Below are 26,144 nucleotides of genomic sequence, written 5' to 3'. Positions count from 1 at the left end.
TCGAGCGGAGAATACTTTCTGTTTCTGCTGAAGCTCTGACAGAGGGGGCGGAGAGAGTTCTGACCGGAGACTTAGGCGAAGCTGCTGACAAACTCTGTGAGGAGGGTCTTTATTGAGGCTCACTTCAGGATGCAAGTTCAGAGTACAACGAAGGATACTGTCCTGAATAGCCCCAAGTAAACGGACTTGAAATTCCTCTGAAAATAACTCACTGCTCTCAACACTGACTCTAATTACTGCAAAACTAACTCGGAGAAACGGAACACTATGACTCTCTCGGAACGGAACTAAATTGAAGTGCGCAGTTTACACCGCGCGAACGTTCCAAATACTCTAGACTGCCCTAACTCTGCTGAGGACAAGACAGCCTTTTCAGTGGCCATCTTGGGAGGAGGTTCTGCTTGGAGAATAAGGAAACCAAATCCCTAACTTATTGAATTTCACCAAGGGACGTTTCCTAGCATAGAATTTAGAAATGCACAGGCTGGCTATACTGTGGTTCCTGACAGTACCCCCTCTCAAAGACCGATTCATCGGTCCTGGTTTGAAAGGTTTCTGTGAATGAAAACGTTGTATTAACTGTGGGGCATGAATGTTAGACACAGGTTCCCAAGATCTCTCCTCGGGGCCATAACCCTTCCAGTCTACCAGATAAAAAAGTTTTCCTCTTGTTAACTTGGAATCAAGAATGTTTTTAACTTCATATTCAGTGTGTCCTTGAATTTCTAAGGGATCAGGAGGTTTAGTCAGTCTAGTTTGGGATCCAGTTTTCTTCAACAAAGATACATGAAAGACTGGATGGATTCTTAATTTGGCTGGTAATTTCAATCTCACAGTGACTGGTTCCAACACCTTCTCAATAGAATATGGACCTACAAATCTTGGTTGAAACTTTCGGTTTCCCTTCAAATGCAAATTCTTAGTGGATAACCAAACCTGATCTCCCACTTGATACTCTGGAGCTGCCCGTCGACGACGGTCAGCACAACTTTTATAGGTTCTTTTGGCCTTAAGTAAATTTTGCTCTGCAGACTTATGAAGGGATACTAAATCTGTCATCAAATCTTGTACTGCAGGCACCTCCAGCTCTTCTCTAGTAACCAAATGATTCGGATGACGACCGAAGTTCAAGTAAAACGGGGAGTAACCTGTAGAAGCACTCCTGGCGTTATTACAAGCAAACTCCGCCATCCATAGTTTTTCTGCCCACTCTCCACCCTGATCAAAAAGGAACAAACGGAGGTACTGTTCTAATTCCTGGTTGACCCTTTCCGTCTGACCATCTGATTCTGGATGATAGCTGGTGGAGAGTCTACTCTCAATTCCTAACCCCTTAAGGTAGGCCTGCCAAAAATGAGAAATGAACTGAGGGCCTCGATCTGACACAATGACTTTTGGAATCCCATGAATCTTTACTATATTTTCTCCAAAAACTCTAGCTAACTCTGGGGATGTAGGTGTGCCTGACATAGGAATAAAATGGCTCATCTTGGTAAAAGTGTCCACTATCACCAAAATGGTGTCAAAGCCCTTACTCACAGGTAGATCTACTATGAAATCCATGGAAATGGTATGCCATGGATGTTTTGGCGTTGGGAGTGGCTGTAAAAATCCCTGAGGGGCTTGTCTAGTAGATTTCCCCCTAGCACATAGTCCACAAGATTGCACATATCTTTTGACATGAGAGGACAACCCAGGCCACCAAAAATATTGTTGCACCAGGTCCAAAGTCTTAGCAATTCCTTTGTGTCCTGCCAGAGGGTGATCATGGCAACTCTGTAAGGCCTTCTGTTGGAGGGCTGCTGTAGGTAGATATAATTTACAACAAGGGGTGGTGATGGACAGAGTCTCTGAATTAAGCAGAGTACTCTCACCCAGTCAAGAGATCAGGGCTAGATCCAACAGCGTTTTTTAGCTCATTGCACCATCCCAGTTACAGAACCTGGCTGTATGCAAATTAGCCTGTCCCTGGCCCAGTGCATCATGGGAACAGGGCAGACCAGACTACAAAAGCCAATTCTTACACTGGGAAGGAAACAAGCTTCCGGGGACCGGTTTCTGGCATTTCAGCCGTCTTCGGCCCGGCTTGCTTGAATCCTGATGGTGCAATGAGCAAGGGACTCACATCTGAGTATACCCTTCCACGCTTAGGGTGGACAAAATAATTTACAACAAGGGGTGGTGATGGACAGAGTCTCTGAATTAAGCAGAGTACTCTCACCCAGTCAAGAGATCAGGGCTAGATCCAACACCGTTTTTAGCTCATTGCACCATCCCAGTTTCAGAACCTGGCTGTATGCAAATTAGCCTGTCCCTGGCCCAGTGCATCATGGGAACAGGGCAGACCAGACTACAAAAGCCAATTCTTACACTGGGAAGGAAACAAGCTTCCGGGGACCGGTTTCTGGCATTTCAGCCGTCTTCGGCCAGGCTTGCTTGAATCCTGATGGTGCAATGAGCAAGGGACTCACATCTGAGTATACCCTTCCACGCTTAGGGTGGACAAAATAATTTACAACAAGGGGTGGTGATGGACAGAGTCTCTGAATTAAGCAGAGTACTCTCACCCAGTCAAGAGATCAGGGCTAGATCCAACACCGTTTTTTAGCTCATTGCACCATCCCAGTTTCAGAACCTGGCTGTATGCAAATTAGCCTGTCCCTGGCCCAGTGCATCATGGGAACAGGGCAGACCAGACTACAAAAGCCAATTCTTACACTGGGAAGGAAACAAGCTTCCGGGGACCGGTTTCTGGCATTTCAGCAATGAGCAAGGGACTCACATCTGAGTATACCCTTCCACGCTTAGGGTGGACAAAATAATTTACAATATTTAGGTAGATATAAGGCTTCCTTAAAATAAGGTAATTGCTGGTACAAGCGCCTTTCTTCACCTTGCAGGATCCATTGCTGAATTTCTTCCCTAGATAAACTCTTCCGAACTTCCTCCTGAAAACTATCTAAAGAGATGGTACATACTATCTTGTCTTCTGGAATGATTGGCTGAGGATCTACAGAGTGTTCAGTATCTTCAGTATGCAAGCGGGATAAGGCATCTGCTTTGCCATTCTTGGCTCCAGGACGATACGTGATCACAAAATTGAAATCTGCAAAGTAAAGTGACCACCGTAATTGGCGAGGAGTAAGAGTCCTAGCAGACTTGAGGAACTGAAGAGTCTTATGATCCGTGAACACTGTGACAGTGTGCTTAGCACCCAGCAGATAATGCCTCCAGTCTTCGAATGCATCTTTTACAGCTAACAGTTCCTTTTCGGCGATTGTGTAATTTAGTTCTGCCGCATTCAATTTTCTGGAACGATAAGCCACCGGGTGAAGCTGTCCCGTCTTGCGATGACGTTGTGAAAGAACTCCTCCAATGGCTTGATCAGAAGCGTCCGCCTCCACGAAGAAAGGTTTGTCAGGATCAGCATGCAACAGAATGGGAGCCGTCACAAATAGACCCTTGAGATCAATGAAAGCTTGTTCGGCCTCCGAAGACCACTCAAATTTGACGCCTTTTCTCAGCAAGCGAGTGATAGGTGCAATTAACTGTGAAAATCCTTGGATAAAACGTCGATAAAAATTAGCAAATCCCAGGAACCTCTGAATTTCCTTGACGTTCTGAGGAGATGGCCAAGTTTTCACTGCTTGTACCTTTCCAGGATCCATTGTAATTCCATTAGGGGACAGAACAAATCCCAAAAATTCGACCTTGGTAGCATGGAAGATACACTTTTCCAACTTCACAAATAACCGGTGAGTTTGCAATCTCTCCAACACTTCTCGAACATGTTTAGGGTGGTCTTGAACATTCTTAGAATAAATCAAAATGTCATCCAAATAGATGATTGCGATCTTGTCAATCAGATCTCCCATCACATCGTTTATAAAGTGCTGAAAGACTGCTGGTGCGTTACACAATCCGAAGGGCATCACACAATATTCGTAAAGCCCAAATTTGGTGCGAAAAGCTGTCTTCCATTCGTGCCCTTCTTTCATGCGAACAAGGTGATAGGCGCCACGCAAATCAAGTTTAGTGAACACTTGCGCTTCCTTGATTTGATCCAATAACACTGAGATCAGAGGCAGAGGATAGCGATTCTTGATGGTAACTTGGTTCAATGCTCTATAGTCTATGCATGTCCTCAAACTTCCTTCCTGCTTCTTTGGTATAAAAAACAGTGGTGAGGATACTGGGGATTGCGATGGCCGAATAAATCCGTTAGCCAAATAACGGTCCAGATATTCTTTCAAATGAACATTCTCCGCTTCAGTCAGAGCATAAATTCGACTGCACGGAAGGCTAGCTCCTGGCTCCAGATCAATAGTGCAATCATATACTCGATGAGGCGGTAATACTTCTGCTTCTTGTTCACTGAATACTTTCTTGTAATCTTGATATTCTTTCGGAATTTCTCCAGTATGAATTGTCCACCAAAGGACAACAACGAGGCTACAGAAGGTTCTGGTGGGCATCTTTCAGACTGGTAACAATGCTCCTGGCAAAAATCAGACTGCATACTCACGGTACGCTTTTCCCAATCAACAGTGGGATTGTGCGTGGCTAACCAAGGCAATCCCAGAATCAACTGGAACTGAGGGGCATCAATCAAGTTAAATTGTAACAGTTCACGATGGCCATCAGCTTGGACCAACTCCAACTCCTCCGTGTGGCTAGTGATGGGTCCTGAAGATAAATTGGTACCATCTACGGCTCGTACTTGTTCCTCTCTTTCTTTCCGAATGGCTTGTATGCCCATCTTGCGAGCATATTTAATGTCGCAAAAATTTCCAGTCGCTCCAGAATCTAACATAATTGCCACTCCTGTAATCTGCTGTTCACGGAACTTAATAGTCAGGTGCAAAATCACATGCGGGGTCAAGGTCTGTAAGGTATTCAAAATTAAATGAGGTGCAGGAGCCTGCTTGTCATCCTTTACCACCAGAGCGGCTCCGCCTACCGATGGCTCGAGTCGTTTCCCTTCAACAGAGTCTTTGGACGCTTGGGGCATTCTTTCACAAAATGGCCGGCACCTCCACAATAAAGACAGTTTCTTTTGGCGTCGCTGCTCCTTTTCTTCCTGGCTTAAAGGACCTCTCACAGCCCCTATTTGCATGGGTTCACCTTCATTTTGGACTCCAGTTCCTTTCTCACTTCGCATCCGATCAAATCGCGGAAAGTTTATCTTCCAATCTTTCTTCTTTTCTCCTCTACGCTCAGCATTTCTAAAGTCTAACTCCAACACAAGATCAACCATAGCTGCCAATTCTGTGGGTCGATTCGGAACTTGTGCTTAAATGTCTTTGATCTCATCTCTTAATCCCCTATAGAACAGGGCGGTTCTCTTTTCTTCGGGCCAATTTGTCTCCAAAATAAGTTTGTTAAATTGGGTCAGATAGGTGATTAAATCCCTGGAACCTTGGCGCAATTCTAAAAGTTCATTGTCGGTAGCCTGAGATATCCTTCTCCTGTCAAAAATTCTAAGGAATTCACTTTTGAACTTGGCAAAATCACTTAATAATGGATCATCCCTACTAACTAAAGGCATCGCCCAATTAGCTGCATCCCCACTTAGGTAAGATAGGATAAAGGCCACCCTAGACTGAGCATCAGGAAAAAGGGTAGAACGACACATAAAGTGTAAAGAACACTGGGTCAAAAAAATCTGCGCCTTTTGAGGATCCCCTGAAAACCTCTCTGGGGTGGCCAAAGGAATTAACGGAGAAACTGAGTGAATCACCTGTGCTACCGCCTTGGGGTCTGAAGATGGAAGGCTAGTTACTGGGACTGGAAAGATTTTTTACAGGATTACCTAAGGTCAAATCCTCCACTTTCTGTGCTAACACTCTTGTCTCTTGACGAGAAGCCACCAACTCCTGTTTCAAATTTTTATTTTCATCCCTGACTGCTATTATTTCCCTTTGGATGCCTTCCAGAATGTTTCCTAAAGATTTTAAATCCATCCCTTCTGCCATACTGCCCAGGCGAAGTGATTAACGTGGGCACTTCAATCTGTCAGAAGTCTCCAGAACCTTCGCAGGAGCAGTATGGACACTGGTCCCAAATGCCCACCTCCCAGTGCCTCCGCTAAAAAGCAGACTCACTAGTAAGGGGGAAAAGGGGAAGTGGACAGAGAAGAGAAAACCTTGACAATCGCTGGTATCCTCTGGTCGTCACAGGAAAGTGTAGGTTCACTGCAACCAGTCTGATGGGATACCTAATGCACACAACAAGGGGACATAAGAACACTATCTTCGCTCTACTGGATTTACTATAGAACAACTGAAGCTGATCCTACCAGAAATTCTCAGGGCAATGCTTCTCTTCTATTGGTAGTACTTGCTACAGGGAGCGTAGTGCTGGAATTGAAAAGGAATAGGGTGAGGGCTCTGTCTGCTTATACCTGCTCTTTCTCTTATATAAGCTACTCTTTTTACTCTCTGTACCTGAATGCTCTCCTGCAAATATCTTGATATTGGGGTTCCTTGTATGCAGCAGTTCCAGCAACAAGCTCGGGTTCAAATTTAGCAGTCGGTAAGAAGCGCGCAAAAAGGTTCAGGGGAGGGTAAAAGGAAGGAAAAGCCAGGGTAAGCGCAAGGAGTCAACAAGGGAATATTGTACTTCACTTAGCGCAGGTGCGCGAGTCTTACTGTCTTGACTGCAGTTCAAATTCCTCTCACGCTTGTCTTCTGTCACGGCGGCAATAGGTATTCCCCTCACGACTTCGAGCGGAGAATACTTTCTGTTTCTGCTGAAGCTCCGACAGAGGGGGCGGAGAGAGTTCTGACCGGAGACTTAGGCAAAGCTGCTGACAAACTCTGTGAGGATGGTCTTTATTGAGGCTCACTTCAGGATGCAAGTTCAGAGTACAACGAAGGATACTGTCCTGAATAGCCCCAAGTAAACGGACTTGAAATTCCTCTGAAAATAACTCACTGCTCTCAACACTGACTCTAATTACTGCACAACTAACTCGGAGAAACGGAACACTATGACTCTCTCGGAACCGAACTAAATTGAAGTGCGCAGTTTACACCGCGCGAACGTTCCAAATACTCTAGACTGCCCTAACTCTGCTGAGGACAAGACAGCCTTTGCAGCGGCCATCTTGGGAGGAGGTTCTGCTTGGAGAATAAGGAAACCAAATCCCTAACTTATTGAATTTCACCAAGGGACGTTTCCTAGCATAGAATTTAGAAATGCACAGGCTGGCTATACTGTGGTTCCTGACAGCACCGTTGCGAGAACTGACAAAACAAGGACAGAGTTTTGCATGGACAAAGGAATGCAGCAAAGCCTTTGAAGAGATCAGAGAATCTGTGACAGCAGTAGATCACCTGGCGTACTTTGATCCGCTACTATGCACCGATTGACAGTAGATGCCAGCCCAGTGGGGCTGGGGGCAATACTGGCGCAACACAGACCATGAAAGGACTCACCAAGATGTGTGGTGGCATACGGAAGCATGAGCCTATCAGACGTTGAGCGAGCATACTCTCAACCGGAGAAAGAGTCTGGCAGTTGTGTGGGCCTGTGAACATTATCACATGTTCATATATGGGAAACCATTCACAATAATAACAGACCACCAAGCACTAATAACAATCTATGGAAATCCCAATGCAAAAATACCACCCCGGATAGAGAGGTGGGGAATAAGACTAATGGATTACAATTTCAAAATAATACACAAGCCTGGAAAGGAACACAACCCGGCTGACTACATGTCAAGACATCCTTGGCCACATGCAATTGAGGCAATGACAATGGCGGAGGAATACCTGAACTTTATACTGAAGCACAACACGCTGGCATCCATAACGATGGCAGAGCTGGAACACGAGACAAAGCGAGACCCCACCATGCAAGCGATACAGAAAGTGACAAGACATCAAAGGTGGAGACACATCAACACAACAGCATCCTGGATGAAGGAGTAATAAAGGAGAAACTGTTGGCATTCAAGAAGATCCATGAAGAGCTCTCAGAGACCGAAAATGGCATCATGATGAGAAGAACGAGAATAGTGATGCTCCGAATGCTGAGGAAACAGACGATAGAACTGGCGCACGAGTCACACAGAGGGATGATCGCAACTAAGAAAATGCTACGAGAAAAAGTGTGGTTCCCGGGGCTGGACAGCATGGTCGAGGCGACTGTCATACGTTGCCAAGTCTGCCAAGTGACGGGGCAACCGCCCAAGCCGGAGCCGCTACAGATGTCTGAACTACCGAAAGCGGTGTGGACCGAACTGGTGGCATATTTCTATGGACCGCTGGAGACTGGAAATTACCTGCTGGTAATAATAGATGAGTTGTCCCGTTTTCCAATTGTCAGGCAAGTAGCGTCAACGTCAGCAAATGCAACACTGCCAATCATGGATGATGTGTTTGCAGCATGGGGCTCGCCCCAAACGCTAAAGGCTGACAATGGTCCACCATTCTCAGGAGAAGAGTTCCGAAAGTTCATGGAATACCTAGGAATACACCATCGGAAAATAACGCCTCTGTGGCCACAAGCAAATGGGATGGCGGAAAGGTTCATGGGGACCATAAAGAAGGCGGTACAGAGAGTGCAGATAACGCAAATATCGATAGGACAAGCACTATGTCAGATATTTAGGGACTACAGGAAAACCCCTCACAGCTCCACAGGCCGGTGCCCGGCCGAGCTCGTGCTGGGACGCTCGAGCAGGACCCGGTTACCTCAGATGGAAGCTACGACGAGTGTGGAACGAAGCAACATAGCTGCCAAAGACGAAGAGGCAAAAACAAAAATGAAGGCGTACGCAGATCAAAGGAGGCACGCCATCAAAGCAAAACTAAAAGAAGGGAACACAGTGGTAGTGCGGCAACGACAGCAGAGGAAATCAGACAGTGCGTTCTCGAAGGACCCGCTGACCGTGACGGAGGTGAAAGGACCCATGATAACAGCATCAGCAGGGCGGTATCACATCACAAGGAACAGCTCACACTTCAAAGAGTTGAGAATGAAAGAAGAACAACAGCTGGCACCAGCGCCGGACGCAATCAAGGAGGAAGAAAATGTACAGGTGGACGACAGAGAAACAAGACCGAGAAGAACATGCAAGAAACTACAGAGACTGATTGAAGAGATGTAATGTGATGAGGGTCTGTGAGGATCTCCCTCTCCCTCTTCCTCCTCCCCTTTCCCCCCTCTTCCTCCTCCCCCCAGCTCCCCCCCTCTCCCCGACTAGTGACCACAGGCCGCGTCACGGAAAATGTTTGTTTGCAACAAAGAGGAAGATGTCATGCCCAGACAGCGGGCACTAGGACCCTGGGGTCAAGGATGTGGGGAGGGGACACCGGACACCACATCTGGTCAAGGGGCAGGGGCGAGACATTCAGAAGGGAAGGGGACCAGAGGCAGGACGCAAGACGAGCTGTGCCACCATGAGAAATAAACATACCTGAATGAAGCAATAGTCTTGTGTAATCCTTGGGGGGCCATCATGATACTACAGGTAATAAGGATTTTAAAAAAGTTACACAAATAACAAAGGTGCTATGACTCTAAGTTTTTTTTTTTTAATAGAAATTACTTTTTAAAAAGGAGTTTTTATTGTTCCCGATGCTTTGCCTCACTTTTTACGACAGGGACCCCTGTAATTTCCAGTCCATCTCCCCCATATATCTGTATTACTCCTTGTTAACATGGCTACTCTTTTTGCGCAACGTGCAAACCTTCCCCCAGCTTCCCATGAAGTCTGCCGGGTTAGCTTGCAAAGGAGAGGACAGCTTCTCACCCTAGCCTGAGGCCTCTCTGGACGGTAAGGATGTCTACCTCCAGCCACAACGTTTGGCCAGCCTTCTTACACTTTAAGCCCCTGGCGTGTGTTCATCAGCTTCTCTGTGTGTAGTATGACTTTAATCTACACAATGTGCCCGTAACCCTTACTCCAAAGACGGCTGGGAGCAGGGCCTGATCTGGGCATGGTGCCCACTTGTGCCACCAGCCAATGACCCCAAAGCTCTTTGTCAAGTGGGCTCTAGGGAACAAGGCATAGATTTTCGGCATGCCTTGTTCCCATTATTTGTCTGCTTCACATAACAGACAAGCCAACTATACAATTGCTGAAGCGATGACCTAAAAGCATGTTTTTTAAAACATAGCGCTGTGTGACTCCTGTGTGAATGCTAAATTTAGTTACCAATCTATCATAAACATATTTTTTTGTAACATTGGCTTCATGAACTATGCTGAAGTTAAAATGGAGATCACACACTTATTGTACCCCTTTCAGAACACTGCCCTCTTCCCCTCAAACAATGTGCCTGATATATTCTAGGACAGACCTAAAGATAAAGACTTATTTTTAAGCGAAACAACTTTGCTTTTCCTATGAATTAGCTAAGTTTAATTAACAATGTCAGCAAAAGTATTTCTGTAGTTATGGTTGGACCAAGAGTTTATGGCAAAAACACTTTTAGCTAGCAAAAAGCTAGCCCTCTTTCAGAAACGTGAACACAAATTTCACAACAAAGTTATTTCTCCACCTATGAACTTTCAAAATGAAATTACTATAAGATCGGGACATAGCTGCCAAGGTTTCAGAATCATATGCAAAATAAACAATTGATGGACGGAATGCTGGACAATGAAAACATTCACCTCCAGTCACAAGGATCTGGGTTAAATCCATCATTCTTTTGCTCCCCACAGCACCCCAGTTTGAACCCAGCCATATGCAAATCAGTCTTGACCCTGTTCCTTGTGGGAACAGTCCAGCCCGAACTGCCAAGCCAGGTCCTCCCTGGACCGGACACAAGCATCGTGGGATGCCCCCCGGACACTGCGCTGCTTTAAATGCGACCCCCAATAGTCGCGGTCAATCCCTGCTTCTCCCTCACAGTGCGCAGGTGAATAATGCATTTTAATTTGGTAATGCGGACCACAACATTAAAATGCATTAGTCTAATACCTGATGATTTGTAATTGGCAAGGATGGGGAAAGAGGTGAATTGGGTCGGTTGCATGTCTCAAAAGTTAAAGTAGGTTTCTCAATAAGCATGCTCCCACAGGAGAGATTTGCTAGATGTTAGCTCAGCTCAGGTCGCATACCTTTGTCTTCATCAATGTCATCAAAGAAGCTTGAAACTAATTTATTACCCCCACTTTCAGTCAGACTTTCAGGACACCGCTGAAAGCTTTGGGATCTGAGGATAGTAGGACCGCACAATGGGTAAGGCCAAAGCCTGCGGAGTATAGCTGAAGGCTGTTCCTAGAAGACACTAGAGAGAGGGTCTTTTAGGCATGCCAGGCTCTGAAGGGGAGTAGGAGTTAAGGTCAAGTCATGGTGTTAGAACCTCTTTCGGAAGGCCACGTGGAACGCAGAGCTTACCTGACCCAACTGTGCTAGTTGAGGCCTTTTACTCCTGTGGCCCAGGGCCTGACCTACTATTGATCCAGCTCAACTGGGCCAAGTATCCCTTCTGCACTTGAATCTCAGTTGTAGCTATGGTGAAGCAGTCAAGGCTCCCTTAGGCAGATGTAGATACAGGTCAGTGGACAGGACTCGTAACTCAGAGCCAACAGTACGAACAATAAATCAATGTCCCTCCAAATATTTGCTTTTATGAGGAAGTACTATTTTATTTCTAACTCTATTCTAATTCTATTCTAACTTATTTTCTAAAACATGCAAACAGATGTGACATTGAAATGCAATAATACAATCCCTCCTAAGGCCAGGGCTCTTGAAATTGTCAGGAGATTCCCTGCCCCACCCTCCACCGTGCAACTTGTTTATGGTTATTCCCCATTCACTGTTGGCCACATCAGGGTTTGCAAACTATTAGACTGTACTCAGGAGTTCCCTTTTGACTCTTCAGGATTTCAGTCAAAAGTGTCTGAGGCATCAGCACGTTCAGCAAGGAATTGCCCGGGCCCCCAAAGGCCTTAGTTCAAGTCCTAACTGCTCCTGCAGCAAAGAGGCATTTGGCATTACAGTGGGTGCCCTCAACACAGGCACTCTCAAGATCAGGTCCTGCTCCGTTTGGAGGGTCACAGTACACGCTGCAGCATCTGACAGACACAGTCTCCCTCTCTGGAGTGGCGCAGCTGCTCATCCCAGCAATCTGAGCAGCTTCTAGTTCCCTTCGATGTGGTAAGTCAAATTCTCCCTGGTAGGGAATTCAGTCCTTTGGCTCCCAATTGGAGTCCATGAGGGTGCAATATTCTCCTCTACATCCTCTTGGTCCAAGGGGGCCAGCCAGGGCAGGTCCTTTTCTGTGGCTAGACCTGCAGGTCACAGCTGCACTCCAGCCCTGGGCAACAAACCGAAATCTTTGGTTTGGTCCTGGCAGCGTCCTCTCTGCATACAGGGTTGCCACTGTATCTTCCAGATACAATATAGACTTTTCCGATGCAATCGTCCACACCACGGTGGCCGCCTTTTGGAATACAGGGTCACTGCTCAGGCTTTCACGAGTCCTGGTACACTGGTCACCCAACTTCATTACTGGTTGTCCACTCTGGCATACAGGGTCGCTGCAATAAGGCCAGGTGGGCCCTGTGCCATCTGCACAGCCTTAATACTTATCACAGTTTACCATGGCCCTCGCCTGGAATGCAGGGGTTGCTGAAAACAGTCTTGCACACGGGCTACAGCCCGATCAGTGCACCGTTAAACCCTCACAACTCGCACAGGGAATCCTCATGGTAGAGCTACATCCAACACTCTCCTCTTCCTCACAGAGGACAGTGGTCTTGGCAAGCAGGCGGACTCTGACACTCCAGGGCAGGTGGTCTTAGTTTTTCTGGGTGATGTCCCCTTACCCAGCAGGGAGTCTAACAGGTCTTGGCCCCCAGCCCTGGTCACAGGCAGAAGTCTTTCAGATGGGCTGGACTGTTCCAATGGGGCACAGGGTCAAGACTGATTTGCATATGGCTGGGTCTGAACTGGAATGGCGAAGTAAGCTAAAGAATGATGATGGATCACATCTGCAATGGAGAGAGGACCAAAGAGGGATTGCCCTGCTTTTCCCTTGACCCAACAAAAAGAAGCTGCATGAAAGACTGGACTGCACTTGCTGATCATTGGGCTAACAGAGAGGACTGTGACTGTGCCTGTGGTGCGCTGCTGAAAGAAAAGTCGCACCGCTCTAGACATCTGTCACTACAAGACTCAGTTAGCTGACTTCCTGTTTCAGCTGCAGGACCACAAAAGCTGAAGAAGCCTGCCTAGGCAAGTTGGTAGCTACAATCACTTGAACACTGAAGTGTACCCTGGGAGACCGAGTCTCAATGCTCAAAAGTTGGACCTGAGTCTGTAGTACCTGGAAGATTAATCAGAGTGCAGTTTGGTTGCCCTAGACGGACACTATCTCAGTTAAAAGGAACTGCTGGTTTCCCTGTAACTAAAGACCTTTTGCAACCGGTTTTCGACTGGACTTCAATCACACTTTGAGGTACATCGACCTCCGTGGTCTAAGTCACCCCACTGTGTTCGTGGACTGAGGAGTGGCCCCAGGAAACCCCTGTCATTGAAATAGCATTGTCAGCATCATTCAGCATCCTGTATGACATGCCTCAGGACCACTCCATAGATGTCTATGGCAGTTTCCCACAGAGGCTGGAAACTCCTTTGACTGCAAGGTAACTGCCCTTCCAGTCCTCATTGGTCCCTGTTACTCACTCCCTGCTGGAGTTGGTAACCCAGTACAAGCCAAGCTGGAGTAGTTGTACTCCACTTTACAAAATAAAATTCCAAGTAACTGCAGGAGTTGACAATGCTTGGTTGCAATTGGAATGAAAATAGAGATTTATTATTTGCTCAATAATTCATATCAATGGAACTCTGACGGATTTTGTTCATTATGATGTCTAAAAATTCATAAAACTAAGCTATTTTCATAAATTGGTGTCAGATTGTCTTTGTGCCGTGTTATGTTTTGTTCAACTGTTACCATACTTCTAAATGCTTTGCACTTTTTCCTCTGAAAAAGCAGGTCTACTCGAAGCCACAGCTACCCAGAGTGAACTAAGGTTTTGCAAAGAGCCTGACTTGAGTTTATTACACAGTCAGGTTGCACAACCAAACCATATAATATATCAGTTTCCTCATACTAGGCATGGCCTAATGTCATTTTGAAAAGTTTTGTGGGCAGGGGGCAGCGTACGGGGCCTGGTCAAAACCAATATCCTATAAACAGAGTACACAAGGTATTGTCAAAGGTCATGCCCTGTGGGCTCTGGATTCAAAAGGAAGCTGCGAAGTCCATGTCTTGCACTCATACCAAGTTTTGCACAGCCTTTTGTCCAGTCGAGCAGGCATTAAAGGCAGAGCTAATGGCAGGTTCTAGGCACTTGCTGGATTGTATAGAATACTACACAAACAATTCAGTAAGAATATTTCATTGAGGAACATTATGTTTCTAAGTTAAGAGTCCAGAATTACTGTTAAAAAAACGAAACATTTCTTAAACATTATTTAAAAAGATGTTATAGTTAACAAGAAGAATGTAAACCCCACTTAAATATGTAGAATATGCTAAGCTTATCAGTGTGCTGCTTGGGAATTAACACATAAGCAACGCCACAATAAATATCAAGTCCATCATTTGTGTCTGCTAAATATAGTGGACACAGGGCCATAGGGCAACTTGAACAATCCCTTTAGCCCTCCTCCTTCTTCCCACTACATGAAGGGATATTGGATATCCAGGGCCTGGCTGATTGCCATACATAGGGCCCACAGTGCACAAAGTCACATAGTGGAGCAAGTCACCTTGCTGCGCTGAGTGACAAGGGAAGGGCAGCAATGCACCATGTTTTAAGAATACGGCACATTCCTATCATTGTCCGTGCTCTGGGGCCGTTTTGGCTGCCTACCCCCAAAACAGGCACCCTTGCACCATTGTGCATGGTGCAAGGATGCCTGTTATAATAGGGATTGTTTTTGTGCAGGGAGGGGCATCTTCATGCTCAAACAATCCCCTGCGGTTGTTTTCTCTTTCTGTGTGTGCTGCACAATACAGCACACATAGAAAGAGGAAGTAACGAGGAGACATAAAGATATTTTGCCTTGTTATGCCTCACCTGGGCAAGCTTAGCATTTGCACATTCTCAGGTCTACCACTTTTGGCAAATCTGGGAATGCGTCAAAATCCATGGATGTTGCATGGGAACACCCATGCAACACACGTAGAACACCTCCCTGGCGCAGAGTAATGCAGCACAGTGATTTGCATTAAATTGCGTTACTCTAGATTTATGAAGCCACTCAGGGCCAAGCAAGATGGCCTTCCGTGGCTTGATAAATCGCATTTTGGACTTGCGTGGCACATGCACCATGTTGCGTGGTGCAAGTGCGACGCGACCCCACTCATAAATATGCCCCTTTGTATTGTGTCTAAAGGCCATTCACTTACTACATGGGCAAAGGGTACACCTGTAAGAAGCTCGCAGAGAGCATGGCCAGGGCAAAGGGGATTAACTTCCTGACATACCCTATGAAGAGTTCTAAAAGTGTCTTAAGACCATATGCAAATATCTAAGCCCATAGCAATAGAGTAATATGCGGAGGACCTCGTTGAGCTACAAAACGCTTTCTGAGTTGTAGAACCCTTACTGACCCTACTAATATGTTTATAGGACTCCTTTTCTATACCTGTTAAGCCATTTGATTCCCATGTTTAACTTAGGGATTGTAATTTCTCTGACTGTTTTGCAAATCCTGACATGTCATGTTTCACAGGCGCAGATTAAAAAGCAACAACCTCAGAAGATGGGGAGCCAATTCCGGCCATGAATTTGTCCCTGCCCAGGAAGACCATCTGAATACCTCTCCAATATGCTGGGACTTCTGACATTATTCCAACCACAGATGCCTACAATGGGGAGAATGGCGCCTTTCTGTTTTTATCACTCTGCAGCAAGAAAATGAGATGACTACTGACATTTGTGGGTGACAGTCCTACAGGCTAGCCTCCCACCCCTTCGCAGTTACTCACTCATTTCATTCAGGTGAACAGCCACCATTTTATTAATTGTAAACCAAAATACATCAACCCATAGCTGGACGCTTAACCCTCACTGCACCTCGATAAAAAGGGCTAAATGTCATCAAAGTTTAGGAATAGTACGGTTGCTCTCCCTGACCGTATGACACATGACAAGGTGGACTCCGTATCCTCTCCGTTGTACAACTCTCTTAAGTATGTCTCTGTTAAACCACATGGAAGGAGGAAGTTCAGCAAGACAGAAGGACGCCCTTGATGTGAGGTGAGGGATTGCTGGCAATGTTTAACCACAAAGCAATCATCATGTATAGTGTCATAGCACAAATAACGTAGCATAAACATGAATACCAATTTTACAAGTGTCTTCCTTTGTACAGGATTAATAAATGTTGTTTTTAAGTGCCTTAAGAAACATGTGTATTTTAATAGCTTCCAAGTGCCAATGCGTATCCACTGATCAAAGGGACAATCTTCCAGTGCAACGCTTTGGTTCTGCATTGGGGTAAGACAGCGTTCCCTTCATTTGCAGCAGATCTGCGTCGCCATTTTTTCAGATATATTTTTGTCTTGTATATTCAGTGCCGTTTTGTGTCCATGTATCATTCACAAACCAGCATTACAGCCCGTAGCATAATTTTTTTAGGTCCCCATCTTGTTCCACAAAATTGCGTCTATTGCCTAAATTATTTTAAATGTAGTCTTTGCAGATCCAAAGACAACACACACCAAGGCTAATAATAGATACTGACAAACCTTTTAGTAAAAACTTCCACAGCATATGGTCACCTGCAACAACTATGGTGTGGTAAAGTGATGCCCTGCAACAAGCGCGGTGTGGTAAAGCAATGCCATGCAACAACTATGGTGTGGTAAAGCGATGACCTGCAACAACTGTGGTGTGGTAAAGCGATTACCTGCAACAACTGTGGTGTGGTAAAGCGATGCCCTGCAAAAAGTGCTGTCTGGTAGAGCGATGACCTGCAACAAATGCTGTGTGGTAGAGCGATGACCTACAACAACTGTGGTGTGGTAAAGCGATGCCCTGCAACAACTGTGGTGTGGTAAAGCGATTACCTACAACAACTGTGGTGTGGTAAAGCGATGCCCTGCAAAAAGTGCTGTCTCGTAGAGCGATGACCTGCAACAAATGTTGTGTGGTAGAGCGATGACCTACAACAACTGTGGTGTGGTAAAGTGATGACCTGCAACAAATTTAGTGTGGTAGAGCAAACACCTGCAACAAGTGCGGTGTGGTAAAACTAAATAAGGGATGGGAGCTGTCACCGCTGAAAATTGGGCTGTTTTATTCATTCTGAAGATGCCTCAGAAACCCACCTTTTGGCTTAAAGAAAAACAAATGCCATTGGAACGTGCAGTCAATAATGAAGATGATATATGGGTATACTGCTGTGCTTTTTATTACTACAATATCAGCTCAGCCAATGATGACCTGCAACAACAGTGGTGTGGTAAAGCGCTGACCTGCAACAAGTGAGTTGAGGTAAAGCGATGCCCTGCAACAACTGTGGTGTGGTAAAGCGATGTCCTGCAACAACTGTGTTGTGGTCAAGTGATGACCTGCAACAAGTGCTGTGTGGTAGAGCGATGACCTGCAACAAGTGCTGTGTGGTAAATCGATGACCTGCAACATGTGCTGTGTGCTAGAGCGATGACCTGCAACAAGTGCTGTGTGGTAAATCGATGACCTGCAACGTGTGGTAGAGCAATGACCTGCAACAAGTACTGTGTGTTAGAGGGATGACCTGCAACAACTGTGGTGTGGTAAAGCGATGACCTGCAACAAGTGTGATGTTGTCAAGCGATGACCTGCAACAAGTGCTGTTTAGTAGAGCAATGACCTGCAACAACTGTGGTGTGGTAAAGCGATGACCTGCAACAAGTGTGGTGTTGTCAAGCGATGCCCTGCAAAAAGTGCGGTGTGGTAAAGCGATGCCCTGTAACAACTGTGGTGTTGTAAAGCGATGACCTGCAACAACTGTGGTGTTGTAAAGCGATGACCTGCTACAGCTGTGGTGTGGTAAAGCGATGACCTGCAACAACTGCGGTGTGGTAAAGCGATGACTTGCAACAAGTGCTGTGTGGTAGAGCGATGCCCTGCAACAACTGTGGCGTGGTAAAGCGATGCCCTGCAAAAAGTGCGGTGTGGTAAAGCAATGCCCTCCAGCAAGTGCAGTGTGGTAAAGCGATGACATTTAACAAGTGCGGTGGGGTAAAGCAGTGACCTGCAACTACTGAGGTGTGGTAATGCAATGACCTGCAATAACTGTGGTGCGGTCAATTGATGCCTGCAACAACTGGTGTGGTTAAGCTGGTTATTTGGTTGATGTCCTCTCCTTCCCAAATGGTCATCATTTGCAGTTTGCGGAAAAGGTCAGTTATTCATGTGACCCAAAATTGGGTGTCTTTATATAATGTTCCAGGTTCATTTACATATTTAGTATTAGACCTGTCTTCTGAGCTCACACCTTCCACACTTGTCTGATATGTGTCTGCCTTTCCCTCCTCCTCCTCCTCCCCCTCTCTCCCTAAACAAACCTATGCCACCTCTCCCCACTTTGAAGACTGATGCTTCACTCTGCCTTGTCAAACTCTATCTCCCATCTCATTAATGTAAAATCCCTAACAATGACCACCCACAAACACCTATGATATTAAATGGAAAGAAATGTATCCCTCACTACAAATGCATCAAATAGTTAAAACGCGCATTTAGGGGCTAAACCAGTCACTTTACACCTGAAAAGCATCCCCAGCCTGGCCAGCAAAAACAGGAGCTGAGGAGGTGGGCAAGCAAAATCTGAGTTTGTGCTGGCTAGGAGGCTTGCCCTTGCAAAGGGAAGTAAGGCACAAGTTGGGTCAATGACACCTTCATGCATGTGTAAAGTCCAATGCACTGACCTCATTGGACTCGAAGTGGTTATTTTACTCAAGCCTTCATTAGTTTGTTGAAGTCTAGAAGTGGGTGGGTTAGAAGCATACCTTAAAGCGCGACTGCTCTACGTACTTTGTGCATGGCCTCCCTTTTGCCAACAGGATCCAAATCAGTGTTGCACCATCACTTGTATGCATTACACCAGTGTGTCACTTGCATAGCCACCACACTCACCTTGAGATGATAGTATGGTAGGAAATCTACACAGTTTCAAGTTTCATTCCAGGACACTGTGTTTAATTTTCAAAACCATATGCCCTTAAATACTCCCACCGACCACACTGAGTGAATAAGTATTGTTTATGCTTCATGATATTCTAGTCACACATATACTATTAACTAGAAATGTAACATCTATCTGACAGATCTAGAAGTGAAAGCTTTCTAATACTGACCTATGTTATCAGACAACTCTGTTTTAGTACCGCATGCAAATGCCCACATATTACATTTTAAGCGGATCTGTTTCAGCACCAAATGACACCTGAAGTCTCTTTCGTTTACAACACATTCCTGACCCATGAATCACTTTGTTTTCTGTTATAACCATGATATTTTATCCCCTACTATTGATTCCAAATCTTTCTCTCCTTCATGATGCAACTAAATACTCAAAATGATTCTCAAAGAAATCAGGTTCACATGCATCATTGGTTTTTGCATTCGCAAACGGTGCGAATCGCAAAATTCGGCCGTTTGCAAATGCAAATCCAATTTTTGAGATGCATCAATTTATTTTTTTTCGCAATTTGAGAAATTGCAATTTAGCAATTTCTTAAATGCAATGCATCATTTTAAAAAAATTGCGAATTCGCAAATTAGAAGTGGTAAATTACCATGAAGTCAACCTTCATGGTAATTTGTGAAAAGTTTCAAAAATGCACAAAAGTGCATTTTTGAACCTTTCATTTTACACACACATGCCCTTGGGGCATGTATGTGTGAAAAATGGACTTTATGTTACATTTCAGGGGTGCAGGGGGGTTCTTTGGACCCCCCCTTCACCCTTGAAATTGCATTCTCATTTTGTGATTCCTTAATTGCGAATCGCAAAATGAGAATGCCTTCCCATTGATTCCTATGGGCCTCTAGGCCCATAGGAATTAATGTAAAGGGATTCCTTATTTGCGATTCGCAAAATTGGGAATCGCAAATAAGGAAAAATAAGGAATCGCAAAAATATTTGTGAATTTTTAATGCATAGGTATTTGAGATTTCTGAATTGTGATTCCTTAATTTTCGCAATTTAGGAATCGCAAATACCAACAATGATGCATGTGGGCCTCATTGTTGCTTCACCCAACAAGTCATCTTCACTCCCTCACTTTGCTCATCATGGTCACATTTTCTCCTATTATCCACTCATTGTCTGTCCTCAGTACCTCAATCTCTCATCTCTTCTCTCTCCCCTTCTCTACTCATCCCTCTCTAACACTTCTCCCTGATTCTTAGATTACTGGTATTCTCCAGACTCTTATTTCTCCAGGCTTCTGGCAGTATTCCCCCTTATTCTCACCTCATTGTTCTAAGTCCTTCGCGCCTCCTGCTCTCTGTGTCTCTGATTTTTATGCTCTTCGCATACTTCAGTAAGAATTCATTCTAAACATCTGTTCTAGAATTCACTCATTGCCTTAGTCCATCTTATAGCATTTTGTTCCGTTTAATCGGTCTCAAACTCAGTTGTTCATTTACCTGAAAAGCATGCTGACATCACTGTGCTAAATAAAATGTAATTAAAAAAATGAATGCAAGCCTCCTCATTACTGCAATTTTGAAATAGTGGTAGGAATGGTAGCTGGTGTCTTTTCTGTAGTTTCCATTAATGATTTAGTTGCAATTTTTGTTTTGTTACTTGTGATCACAATTTTCCAGTGTATTAATGTTGTTTTATATTATTGTATCTTACCCATGCTTACCTGTAGTTAAGTTCAATTTGGTAAATGGTTTGCATTCAGCTAGCTACCCACTGATATCTGGCAAGATGTTTCATAATGATGCAAAATTAAGGAGACCATGATTGTTCACAATAAAGGAACATTGGTACCTAACTAAACGGTACAGGAGTTTACCTGCTTTACTTTGACGATACTAACAGTTTGTTTGTATTCTTCAGTGATTGGCAGATGATGTTCCTCTTGCAGTCTAACCCTCTGTCTTGTCCTGTAGCTCCATTAAACACCTACATCACAGGGGACATGACTTAAACAACTTATCAAGAGCTTATCTTGCTTTGGCCTAGCCTTGTTCCTGTTAGAATAAATGTGTGTACTTTACTAAAAAAGTAACGCTAGATGGGCTAAGGTTGTTTGTATTTTTAGCCCTGGAAAGGCTGTGCCTCTGCAATTCTTAGAGGTAACATTAGAAAATGCATCTTCTTTCATGTCCACTTATTAAGTGCTAGACAACCACAAATGAACTCTTGACGCATTGGAATGGAAGTATGGAACACCTTTCACACAAAGTGTTATAGACTAAAATGACAGAACAAGAAAACAATATAGGTAGAGTGTGGAATCAGTTGTGGAGAGAAAGCAAGGATAAACCTGCATTGTCCATGGGTTCAAGAAGAAGTTATGACAATGTCCTATGGTTTTTCAGGTAATTTCAAATATTTTTAAATGTTAATTTCTATTTGTAATGTCCCAAAAATGTTTTTTCTAAATGTTTTAACTTTTATAAAAATATAGTGATGGTTTCTCTTTTTCAAAATATGAATTCAATTTTTTTTTAAAGTGGATTCGCATACAAATCATGTACCAGTCACTGTGGGTGCACGAATCCACGAATTGTTGCTTCCATATTGGTTAAGACGTGCATGATGCGCATTGTGTAGACTGAGGGTGATGCGCGTTGTGTAGGCGGAGGGTGCGCGGTACTCGACCCCGCGCAACGTCGCGTAAGTATAATTTTGGGGGTCGCGCTAGGTGGACGAATCCATCGCAAATTTTTACGTTTTAAAAGTATATGTATATAAATTTAAACTGTATATTATACCAAGAGATTATTTAACATAATTGTAAATATAATATATTTGTAACTGGAATAAAGATATATAATTGTTAAGTATATTTTTCAGCAATCGTGTCTGGTGTGAGGTGGTTGCTCGCCGGTTGCGCAAATCCAATGTGACTTCAAAAGAAAGTATTTCACTGGTTTAGAAGCGTTCTATTCTAGGACTTGCAGTACCCTACCGAATTTTTCATTCTTCCAGGAGCATCTTTTCAAGAAACACCTCTTGTGTTTTCTGTGCCTCTTTATTTGGTTTATTTGGTGTTTTTTTTCCAAGAATGGAAATGGCATTGCAAAATCCACCACAGGATATTCCTGCAGATGAAGAGCAGCTGGAAGAACCCATTAGGAAAAGGAAAGATCGTATCGTGTGAGCTTTCTTCTCCATACCAGCAGGAGAGAAGAAGGTTAACACGTGCAAAGTCACCTGTACTGTGTGTCAGAATGTTTTATCTTGTGGATCAGAAAAGAAGTATTCTTGTGGGACTTCATCTATGATAAAACACCTTCAGACGATGCACCCAAACCGCCTTGCGCTAGAGCAATATCAGCACAAAATGCAAAAGTCACAACAAGATGATGTCGTGGGATCTAGTACTTCTGAGGGATCCACTGAATCTGCACAAAGTACACTAATTGTTCCAGAGTTTTCAGGACTGGAACAACACTGCATAAAAGTGCAGGAACAATCTTTGCGCAGGGAGCAATCTGTTGCAGCTGCTGGTGTTGCTGCAAAGAATCATCATTGTTAATGTTTTTGTTTGTTTTTGCAATGAGTTTCTTATTGCAAAATCTTTTTAAAACTTTTTAGTTAATTTCCTTGTTTTTTTCAATCTTTTGCTGAAAAAAAACACCTTTAATAATAGTTTAAAAAGAATAAAAAAAATTTAAAACTAAACCAGAAGAAGTAAAATGTTTCTTTTTAGAACCGCCTAATTGGTTAAAAATAGACAAACTTGTATGTGTCCTATGACTGACTGCAAGGGAAATGTCTGAGTCATTGTATGAGTGAATAAGTACTGTCTGGGTGAATGAATGGATGCAGCAGTATTGCCCGAGTCATTGGGTGAGAGCATGGATAGTGTTTGAGGGAATAGATTACTTCAGCAGTAGTGCCTGAGTGGTTGCATGAGTGCATGGGTATTGCCTGGGTGATTGGAAGAGTGCATCAGTAGTGCCTTAGTGCATGGATAAGTACATGGCTAGTGTTTGAGGGAATGGATGAGTGCAATAGTAGTGTCTGAGTGATTCAATGAGTGCATGGGTAGAGTCTGAGTGCATGGGGGATTAAAGGAATTCATGGGTAGTGTCTCAGTGCATGGATGAGTGCATGGGTAGTGTTTGAGGGAATATATGAGTGCAGCAGTACTACCTGAGTGATTGCATGAGTGCATGGGTAGAGCCTGAGTGCATGGATGAGTGCACTGGTAGTGTCTGGGTGAGTGGAGCAGTACATGCATAGTGCCTGAGTATGTGAAGCAATCCATAGGTAGAGCCTGGGTGCATGGATGAGTGCATGGGTAGTGCCTGAGTGCACGGAGTTGTATGTGTAGTGTTTGAGGGAATGGGTGAGTGCAAGAGTAGTGTCTGAGTGATTAAATGAGTGCATGGTTAGTGTCTGAGTTCATAGAAGAGTGTATGGGTTTTGCTTGCGGGAATGGATGAGTGCAAAAAGACTGCCTGAGTGCAGGGGTAATGTCTGGGTGATTGGAGGAGTGCAAGGATACTGCCTGAATGATTTGAAGAGTGCATGAGTAATGTTTGGATGATTGCGTGTGTGGGGGAGTAATGTCCGGGTGAATGCAGGAGTGCATGGATCCTGCCTTGGCGATTGGAGGAGTGCTTAGATAATGCTTTGGTGATTGCACGACTGCAGGGGTAATGTCTGGGGAATTAGAGGAATGCATAGGTAAAGCCTGGTGATTGCATGAGTGTAGGGGTAATGTCTAGGTGATTGTATTAGTGCAATGGTGATGTCTCGATGATTGGAGGAGTACTTGAGTAATCTTTGGGTGATTGCATAAGTTCAGGGGTAATGTCTGAGTGGTTGCGTGAGTGTAATGGTAGTGCCTAGGTGATTGGAGGAGTACATAAGTAGTGTCTGGGAGTACATAAGTAGTGTCTGGGTTATTTTTATAAGTGCATGGTACTGGCTGAGTGATTTAACCAATGCATAGATACTGTCTGTTTGATTGAAAGAGTGCAAGAATATTGTCTGGGTGATTGCATGAGTGCATGGGTAGTACCTGGTGATTGTAGTAGCGCATGGATAGTGCCTGGACAATTTTAATAGTGGAAGGGTAGTGCCTGAGATATTGCACAGGTAATGACTGGGTGATTGCATAAGTAGTGTCTGGGTGGTTGGAGGACTGCAAGGGTAGTGCATGGTTACTCCATGAGTGTATAGCTAGTGCCTTGGTGAATGGAGGAGTGCAAGAGTAGTATGTGGGTGAATGCATGAGTGCAGGGGGAAATGTCTGGGTGTTTGCAGAAGTGCATGGATACTGCCTGGGTGATTGGAGGAGTGCAAGGGTAGTGCCTGTCTGATTGAAGGAGTGCATAGCTAATATGGGTGCAATTGCATTAGTGCCGGGGTAACGTCCGGGTGATTGGAGGAGTGCTTGGTTAATGTTTGGGTGATTGCATGAGTGTAGAGGTAATGTCTGGGTGATTGGAGTAGTGCATTGATAGTGCTCAGGTGATTGGTGGAGTGCAAGAGTACTGTCTGGGTTATTGTATGACTACGTAGGTTGTGCCTGAGTGATTGTAAGAGTACAAGATTAGTGCCTTGGATGATTGGAGGAGTGGAAGGGTAACTGCCTGATTGATTAAATAAGTGCAGGAATAGTGCCCGTGTGATTGAAGGAGTGCATAGCTAACGCCTAGGTGATTGCATGAGTTGAAAGGTAATGTCTGGGTGATTGGCGCAGTGTTTGAGTAATATTTGAGTGATTGCATGGGTGCACAGATAATGTTTGGTGGTTGTATGAGTGTAGTGGTAGTGCCTAGGTGATTGGAGGAGTGCATAAGTAATGTCTGGGTAATTTCATAGGTGCAGGAGTACTGGCTGGATGACTTCACAAGTACAGTGGTAGTGCCTGCATGATTGGAGGAGTGCAAGGGTAGTGCTTGGGTGATTATATAAGTGTATGGGTAGTGGTTGGGTGATTCAAGGAGTGCATGGATAATGCCTGGGTGATTGCATGAATGCATAGGTACTGCCTGAGTTTGAAGAAGGGCATGAGTAATCCTTGGTGATTGCATCTGTGGAGGGGTAATATCTGGGTGATTGGAGGAGTTCATGAATACTGCCTGCATGACTGAAGAAGTGCAGGGGTAGTGCCTTGGTGATTGGAAGAGTACTTAGTTATTGTGTGGGTGATTGTATTAGAGCAGGAGTAATGTCTGGGTGATATTATAAGTGTATAGGTACTGGCTAGGTGATTGAGAAAATACATGGATATTGCCTGGGTGATTGGAGGAGTGCGGTATTCGTGCCTTACTGTATACATGAGTGCATGGTTAGTGTTTAAAGGATTGGATGAGTGCAGGAAAACCAACTGTAAACAGTATTTCACATTATCATGCTTATTACATTATTTCATTTTACCCTTTTTACTAATGTAGATACAAAACTCTGGAACTATTTTACAGTAGTTTTGTTGTAATCTGTATTTAAAATCTTTTCAAACTTCACCATTATCTTCTGTAAAAAAAAAAGAAGAGAAACTGTTATTGAATATAATAATATAGTTTTAAGATCACAACATAATTTTAGAATTACATAACATTTTTACTTTCCCTTTTTTCAGATAGTACTGAATTTCACCATACACAGTGATTTTAATGTAGATCATCATACAACAGTGGGTAAAAAAACTATCTATGTGATTGAAAAGAAAACAATAATCTGCATTGAGCGTTATTTAGAACAAGTATAGCTATCTGTTTACCTATCTCCAGTTTCTAAATTACATTCTTCAACCACATTAAATCTTTTATTTCTGTCAACTACATTTTGTAAAATATACACACATTTACATTGCGAATATTATAAAGATCAAATATATAAACTACTTCTTTCAAACACAATTTTCCAAATGCAATATCAATTACCACACAAACAATAATCCAAACACTAATTGTTCGCATCTTCCCAATTGGCCGAATAATGTTTCCAAATCCATTTGCATTAAAAA

At 44.1% G+C, this 26,144-nt stretch overlaps 1 protein-coding gene across 1 annotated transcript in view; it reads left to right on the top strand.

Annotated features, from left to right (window-relative positions):
* Positions 1-16,395, top strand: part of DAPP1 (dual adaptor of phosphotyrosine and 3-phosphoinositides 1) — a 239,937-nt gene extending 223,542 nt beyond the window's left edge. The window contains exon 10 of the mRNA XM_078676086.1: positions 15,719-16,395. Coding sequence (XP_078532212.1) covers positions 15,719-15,772 — 54 coding nt within the window. The 3' untranslated portion in view covers positions 15,773-16,395. The remainder of the gene's footprint in view (positions 1-15,718) is intronic.
* The last annotated feature ends 9,749 nt before the right edge of the window (positions 16,396-26,144 follow it).

The sequence above is a fragment of the Lissotriton helveticus genome, chromosome 2_1 (assembly GCF_964261635.1).
Source record: "Lissotriton helveticus chromosome 2_1, aLisHel1.1, whole genome shotgun sequence".
NCBI lineage: Eukaryota > Metazoa > Chordata > Amphibia > Caudata > Salamandridae > Lissotriton > Lissotriton helveticus.
This window is presented reverse-complemented; position numbering and strand designations above follow the sequence as displayed.